This window comes from Sinocyclocheilus anshuiensis, unplaced genomic scaffold, assembly GCF_001515605.1.
Source record: "Sinocyclocheilus anshuiensis isolate Anshui unplaced genomic scaffold, SAMN03320099.WGS_v1.1 scaffold1761, whole genome shotgun sequence".
In the NCBI taxonomy this organism is placed as follows: domain Eukaryota; kingdom Metazoa; phylum Chordata; class Actinopteri; order Cypriniformes; family Cyprinidae; genus Sinocyclocheilus; species Sinocyclocheilus anshuiensis.
In genome coordinates, this window is record NW_015538073.1 from 292,048 (window position 1) to 300,466 (window position 8,419).

Below are 8,419 nucleotides of genomic sequence, written 5' to 3' on the forward strand. Positions count from 1 at the left end.
TGCATTTGTGATCGGAGAAATGACAAACAACAAGCGCTACTCTACACTGCTCAAAACTCGCGTTTGAATCATCAGTGGCAAATCCTTTAAATGAAAACGTACTTACGTGAGTCAGAACTGCCGGCATTTTAGTCTAACGTTACTCTCCCAGGATCAGTAAACAGTCCTCCATAAAATGTGCTGCACACATCTGGATATTTGGGTTAAACTGTTCTGGAACAGTGTTGTAAATACCACTGATTTGTAGTCGTGTCCTCTTTTGGAAGACCAAACAAAGTAGTTTCGCTTTCACAACGAAAAACACAGCGTCTTCAGGACATGGCTGCAGTGTCAACAATACTACAGTGAGACTAAAAGTTACGCCTTCTTTCTTTGCGTGAACATTTGGGCGGCGTTATGCAAATCTTCCCACACAGTGACGTAGGTATGTGGGGGCGTGTTAGAACGAGCCGTTTTAGGTAGGTGTGGCTGACTCTGAACTTTTATAAAGAATATCTCTTTGGATTTGAGACTTTAGTCTTTGCAACTTTACAGATCTTCTTTATGCACCAAGAACTTGTAACACTCCAAAGAGAAAGGAACAATTGAAATTGCATCATATGACCCCTTTAAAGACAAGTTGTTTATTTGATAATATTTGCTTTTGTTAAAGCCATCAGCACACATTATTCTAACTTATTTTAAAATTATCGTGTTTAACAGTGTAATGATGAAAAACTGCATTACCCATAATTCTGCAAAGAAATCTCTTATCAATCAGAGAATCGCAACAGGCAGATTGCACCAAAAGAATCGCCCAATCCCATTAAGCACTACAAATGGTGTAACCGAGTCCATGATCTCCTTTCACTCTCCATACGCATATTTGGCAACAAACGCAAGATATATTGTGTCTACATATATAATTATCTTTAAATCAGTAGTTTTTTATTACTCCGTTGTTTTAAATTTGATTATTTAATTTGCAATGCTTCATGGAAGTTTAATTCTTTCTCATTAGTGCACAATCTTGTACATTTGTCTTTTATCCAATTATTCAATTTCAAGTTTGTAATGTTGCGACTCACCTTGTAACTGGTTGGTTAGTTCATTGCTTATAACTCTTTAATGAAGACTTTTTTATTTAAATCCTTATAGGAAAATGAACAATAAGTGAGCGGCAATGTTACACTATTAGGGACTCAGAATTTGTTTATTAAAGCAATAAGCCACAAGAAGCCGTGGTTTACAGTGAATTTATAACAGCTACGGGGCATTGTTACAAACCTGACAGTACTTTCTCAATTTGGTACTCGCAGTACGCGCTTTGGATGTGACTGTGAGCGCACGTGCCTCTGGAGAGCGCGAGTACCGAATGGCTTAAAAAGACGTGAAATAATACATTTTTGTGACGATGCAACAATGACCGATCAGGCAATTGACAATTCTGTCAACTGTCCCGAAACGCGAGCTAAAGTCTTCTATCGCAGCTTGCAGCAGCTCTAGATGCGTCGATGTGAAACGAAAGTCAAAGAGAGAAGACCCGGTACAGCTGAATCACTCACGCTGTTTTCATCTGATGGTTTGTGTGGATTTATTTACTCATCTAACCTACACGCTATATTGAATAAAGGTTTTGCAGTAATTTCCCTCATTTTAAAGTCGAAAGCTGCGGGAATGAGTAATGCGATGTATGCGCAATCCCGCAACGAAATTCAGGATCTGATTAAACATAATTCTATTATACAGAGAATTGTGAAATAGATTTTCATGATTTTTTCAAAAACTTTTTGAGTTTATTTATTTTTACATAAACCTGGAAATTGCTGTTCAATGACTTTTCCAGGTTTTTCATGACCGTACGAACCCTAATGTGATGATCGGGTGCGGGTCGGGTGCGGTTATCTAAATCAGACAAAAATACAGGTGCGGGTGGTTGGCGGGTGGATCATTTATTTGAAGCTGCGGATTCGGGTGACGTTTTAGCTCATCCGCGCATCACTAATACACACCCATTTACATTTATATACGTACTTATTTATACACACCTAAGCATTTATATATACACATACACTCACCATGCACATGTGTGTATATATATATATATATATATCGCATACATAGTTACATGTACGTTTATATACACATCATACAAATGTATATATACATTGTGCACTCTATTGCTCATGTGTATATATACACATTTATTCATCAGATAGTCAGAGTCTAGACTAGTAGATTATTGGTAATGTTTTGGACTACAGCCAAATCATGATATTTAATAAGTTGCTGTCTTTGTCTTGTCTGTTCCAGGTCTTAGGTTCCCTCTTGAGTATGAGTACAGCATGAGGAGGCGTTTAGAGGATCAGGCGCCAGTGTTCACAGCTTCGAACGCGGCTCAGCCAATCAGAATCAAGGACCGGAACTATCTGTTTTATAATATACTATAATGCATTTGTCATTCTTAAGATAACGATAAAGATATCGTTCTAAAAATCGTTCTCAATATTAAAGATTAGCAGAGTCCTCACCACGACTATAACGATAAAGACAAAGAGAAACGATATCGTTGGAATCACTTTCAAAACTATTTTTGTCCAGCTGATGAACGATAAAAAATTGACAGCCAATCAGAATCCATCCTGCTGTAACGAGCTCGAGAATTTAAAGCGGCAGACGAGCGTGCGCTTAGAATAAACAGACGATATCGTTCGCTGGTGTGGACGCTAATATCGTTATCTTTATAGTTAACGTTCTTGCTGTGAACGGGGCTTTACTCTCTGCTGACGTTGCTGTCAGTGCACAGCATTTCAAATGAGTGTAAGAACCAGTAAACAGACACGAATGCCATTCTGTTTTAATAGTATAAGCAAAATGACGAAATCTTGAATAAAAACAATAAAGCTTGGCACCTTCTACTTGTGTTTATGTCGATTGTATTGATGTCTGCAGAGAAAAAAAGATGGAATTTTAGAACTGTTTCGGACCAAAAATAGCTGTCAGACTCCAATCTCTACATCAATCTTTCTCTTTTTCTTCTTCAGCCCAAGTGGTACAGTCCTTCGATCTGTGGATGAGGCGAGGGTGTATCTGCGGACAGACGGCACATGTAAATGTGGTCTCGAGTGCCCGCTAGTCCCAAATAAGGTGAGATCAACATTCACGGCTTAACCTCATTTATGATGTTTCCAGTACAAATTTGATTGCAGATTAATTAATTAGGTTTTATAGATTGCAGCTATGTTTAGAATGAAATACTAGCGTGCATGTGGAACGCTATGATTTATGACATGATAAACTACGTTGTTGATATGTTGCATGTTTTATTTAGCCATCAGCATCCAATTATTATTTCAGAAAGCTGATTATTTTAAAGTCCCATATGATAACTACTGGTTTATTTGTTACACTGGAAATGAAAGGTCAAGTTGAGTGCACTGCATTGCAAAATGCACACGCAATGTCTTCTTTGCACTTTTTAGCAAATGTCACCCAGTTATTCAGTGCATACAAAAAAGTTTGCTTTCTGTGTATCATATAAATATTGCATACTGCAGAAATAATAAGAGTTGTATGATAATATGCCATTCTAAACAAACTTTATTGCATGCATTAAAAAAAGGTGGTTAAATGTCTTTATAAATCCCTGCAGGTCTTTAATTTTGACCCTGCTGCGATGGTCCGAACTCCTGGTCATCAGTCAGGGAAAATAGAGGAAGATATGACCAAACTCTGTAACCATCGCAGGAAAGTTGATGCCATGGCGGCATTATGCCAAAGCATGCAGCCGTCCCATCTTCCCTCGCCGGCTCAAGCCACAGGTATTGCATCTTAATACACAAGTTATTCCAACACGGTTACTTTTTAGAAGAGCTGTAACATGCTTCTGTAAGCAGTTTGAGTATCACACTTCTCATGCTAATACTTTTTTGTTTAATAATTAGGTAACACTTTACAATAAGGTTCAGTTCAATTCAGTTTATTTTTTAAAGCACGTTTAAATACAACACGTTGTTCCAAAGAGCTGTACAGAACCAAAAGACAAATAAAACCACAATACAACAGTCAAAGATGTTCAATTCATAAACATAGTTCATTCTTGATACTTCATGCATTAACTAATGCACAACATTTTTACAGCAAGTTAATGTTAAAAGTATTGTTCTGTTAGTTTGATACCTAATGCATGAACTAATGTTAACCCTTAATGCAAATTATTTTGTTGTCTATTAATGTATTGTTTAATTAATGTGCCTATATTTTCAAAATGCTGTGTATGTTAGCATTTATTCCAGCGTTTAAACAACTTCATAGACCTCAATGGTAGGTGCTTTACTGTAAACACATTTTTTACTTATTTTTACAAACTGAGGGACAAGTTACAACGATTGTCTGTAGTAATTGACAGCATGACTCATATGCTCTTCATGGAGCTTAACTTTTATTGAACCCAGACCATTCCTTTAACAGCTTGTCTTGAAGTACATTGCAGTATGTGACCACTACTGTTCTCATGGAGTGAAGATGATTCTCTACATCTTGTGACCAAATATTATCTATTCAAATTATTACATTTGTCTAAAGCATGCAGTCATCTTCAGTATCCAGTTCACTTGTAACTTGTAAACTAAACTGCAACCACTAAGTTTCCCTTTACTAAAAACATTACTATTCATATCAAATTATGATATACAGTGTCTATAAAAGTATTCGCCCCCCTGGAGTTTTTCCACATTTGAATCACTAAAGAGATTTGAATTATCATGTTGAAATCTGAATATTTTGCTGTTGTTCAGTGTCATAAAAGCCAACCCTTTGTGATTCAGTGTTAAAAAGTCCTAAAATAAACATTTGCATTTATGCATTCAGTAGATGCTTTTATCCAAAGCAACTCACAAAAGAGGAACCAAAGCAGTTTGTCAAAGAGCCAACAATATTTATAATATACAATGCCATGTTTGGTAGACAACTTAGATTTTGATTTTTAGGGGGTAATTGCTTTTTTTAGGCACTGTACCTGTCTTTAAGTTCAGCTTTTTTTCAGTAAGGTGAGTTGTGTTGTCTTAATGTTTGTTTAAGGAGGTGTTATATACTCCGTGGACGGCAGAGAGCCGAGAGGATCAAAGGTGGCTCATGGAGATTGCGTCCACTGCACTTACCCTCAGCCGAGACACAACCAACCCAAATCCAACATTGGTTTTCCTCTGTCATCTCCTCGCTCTGTTGTGCAAAACGGTTCTGTTAGCCTCGCCCCAATTTCACGGCCTCCAGAACAGGGTTCGCCTTTAAAGAAACCCCAAACGCCAGTGGGCTGCATGCCTGGTTATGCGAAACAGCAGTGGAGCCCTCATCCACTAATTCCCCAAAACATCCCCCAAAGGACAGTGCACAACCCCACTTCCCCTAACAGTGTAAAACCAAGTGTACACACGCATATACATCCTCCAGACCCCTCCAACTCCTTTTCCTTATCCCCCTCTTCATCCTTAACTCTAAGTGGTAGAGGAGCTCCGCCAAACACCCAGGGAGCGAGTGTCAAGTCGCCTTCTCCTCTGTCACCCTCGCGTACCTTGGACACTTTCTCACCCCACCAACGCTCTCGCCACTCTTCGACGTCCTCGCTCTCAGAGCACGGGGCCCAAGGGTCCGTCTTCATTCAGGGAGGCAAACCGTTGCAACCCACCATGCTGTGCTCCTCTCCCAAGCTTCCTCTTGCACCTTCCAGTCCATGTAGTCGCTTGGAGGGCATTCTGCAGCACTACAAAGACTGTAGCACGAGCTCCAGTGCTAACCAAAGCAACCATCAGATGTCACAAGCCCTGTCGTTGGTGCATCCCAACGCAGGCGACAAGAGGAACGGAGTGAGTTCTGCTCAAGCTCCAGGACTGCTTGGCCTTCCACTAGGGAAGATTCTCAACCAACAGAAGAGCCAGCAAAAGGGCCACATCAATAACTCTTTCCCAGCCAGCAACCTCCTTTCTGCGGCCGCTAAAGCCCAGCTGGCCAACCAGAAAACCCAGCTCAATGCAGCCGATGCATTGACTGCACTCCCTTTTACAGGCTTGGACAAGGAGCAGCAGTCAAAGGTATTGATTAGCACTTTAAACAGTAGCGTCCACCCCACTTCCGCCAGAGCACAGTCCCTGAACGCCCTTTTGCTTCCGCACTCCCCTTCCCTTTCCCCGGCTTCCCCTGCTGTCGTGGAGAAAAGCTTAAGGCGCAAACGGCAGAGGCGCTCGCCCACCGTTTTGAGAATGCGCAAAGACTCGCAGTTAGGTCTGACCGCAGGAGATCTCTCCTGGCCGCCTCTGCTCATCTCCCCATGCCTTTCGCCACCTTCTCCTCCTGTACCTCATTTAGACAACCACCGGCTGCCCGTCGCTCCTCTGAATGCCTCCAGGTTGCAGGATTCGGAGGAAGGCAGGAAGCCAGGACTTGCTAATTCCCTACCATCTCCATCGCAGCCCCTTTCCGCCCTGCTTCAGCTTCTTAGCATGCAAAGCACAACCCAGCAATCCGGCGTTGCCACTGCCATGCCTGGCAACAGGCACACAAACACATTGCCCTCTTCACCCAGACCCATCACTCCACAGACGCCCCAATGCGACATGCAGTCCACATTACGTTTACCCAACCACACCCTGCAACCTCAACCCCAAAGCACAGTGCCCATGCCGGAACCTCCTATCCAGCGACCCCCATCCCAACCCTTTCCTTTGATGGGTGAGGAGACAACCATGAACCTCAAAACAACCTCCAGCAGCACCATCCTGAACTTGAGCCAGACGACGCCGGACCTCAACAGTTCAATTCTGAGCATGATGAACCAGATGTCCTCAACATGCTTGCCCTCATTCCCGGAGAAAGGTTGTGGACCCAAAACAACAGAGACTTGTCTTGACCACAGTACCTACCAAATTAACCAGTCAAACCACAACCAAGCTGTGGAAAGTAAAGGTGAGACTTAGGCATGTAACGGTATCAAATTGTCATGTTGCAATAATTGCTAAAGCTTTTATCACGGTGCACAGTATTATCACGATATTGAAATAAGTTGCAAAAAAGTGTTGTCATATTAAAGTATAACAACTTTTTTCTTATGACAAAAAGAGCTGAACATTTAAATACAATAAAGCAATACACAAAAGATGGAAACAAGGAAACAGATGTTTCAAACAAGTTAAAGTGCAATAGAATTATAAAGATCAATGTAAAGGCATATTTACACCAAGGACGATAAAGATATAGTTCTAAAACTAACGATAAAGGTAATAGTAAAGTGTCTGAACGGGGCTTAACACTTTACAATAAGATCTCATTAGTTAACTTTAGTTAATGCACTAACATTAACAATGAGCAATAGCTTCATTTGTTACAGAAGTTATTATTATTTGTTGAAAATTACCTATTAGCTCGGGTCCATTAAATAATACTGTTAGTATTTTTTATTTTAATAGCGTGTTATTAAATGTTGAAATTAACTAAGATTATTAAATGCTTTAGAAGAATTTTTCATTGGCAGTTTGATAACTAAAGAATTAACTAATGTTAACTAATGGAGCCTTAATGTAAGCAAAAACAGTAAGATTTAGAAATATTTTACTATTTCAAATAACTAATAGAATCTGAATAGAAAATTCAGAAGAACAGCATTTATCTGAAATAGAAATCTTTTGCAGCATTATAAATGTCTTTATCATCACTTTTGATCAATTTGAAGCATCCTTGTTAAATAAAAGTAGTAATTTCTATAATTTCTTTCCCAAAAACAAAAACAAAATTATACTGACTCCAAGCTTTTGAATGGTATAGTGTATAATGCTACGCAAGCTTATTATTTCAGATAAATGCTGATCTTTGGATCTATCTATTCATCAAAGAATCCTGAAAAAAAATGTACTCAACTGTTTTAAATATTGATGATAATAAATGTTTCTTGAGCAGCAAATCAGCATATTAGAATGATTTCTGAAGGATCATGTGACACTGAAGACCGGAGTAATGATGCTGAAAATTCAGCTTTGATCACAGAAATAAATTGCATTTAAAATTATATTCAAATAGAAAGCAGTTTTTTTAAATAGTAAAACTATTTCACAGTATTACTGCTTTTGCTGTAATTTGGATAAAATAAATACAGGCATGGTGAGCATAAGATAATTCTTTAAAAAACATTAAAAATCGTACTGTTCAAAAACTTTTAACTGGCAGTGTAATTATTCACGGGTTTTTTTTGAAGTGCCCACGCTAACAATATCGTGCATGTTCATTATCGTGATATATTGTAACACCGGCACATGTCTAGTGATAATCTTCTTTGCTTGTATTTCTTGGGGCATTTTCACAGCAATAGTGGTTTGGGTGATCCATTTGACACTTGTGTTTTCTCGGCAGGTCCTGTAGAGTCGATGGATCAGCCGGACTCGGATGCAAGATTGCT

General features: G+C 39.4%; 1 protein-coding gene and 1 long non-coding RNA gene across 2 annotated transcripts in view; one reads left to right on the forward strand and one right to left on the reverse strand.

The window, feature by feature from the left end:
- Positions 1-8,419, forward strand: part of LOC107683614 (methyl-CpG-binding domain protein 6-like) — a 28,504-nt gene that overhangs the window by 4,129 nt on the left and 15,956 nt on the right. The window contains exons 4-6 of the mRNA XM_016479683.1: positions 3,024-3,126; positions 3,632-3,800; positions 5,059-6,936. Coding sequence (XP_016335169.1) covers positions 3,024-3,126; positions 3,632-3,800; positions 5,059-6,936 — 2,150 coding nt within the window. The remainder of the gene's footprint in view (positions 1-3,023; positions 3,127-3,631; positions 3,801-5,058; positions 6,937-8,419) is intronic.
- LOC107683615 (uncharacterized) overlaps positions 3,877-8,419 on the reverse strand; it is a 22,339-nt gene continuing 17,796 nt past the window's right edge. Inside the window, exon 3 of the long non-coding RNA XR_001633739.1 lies at positions 3,877-3,888. This is a non-coding gene — a long non-coding RNA (uncharacterized LOC107683615). The remainder of the gene's footprint in view (positions 3,889-8,419) is intronic.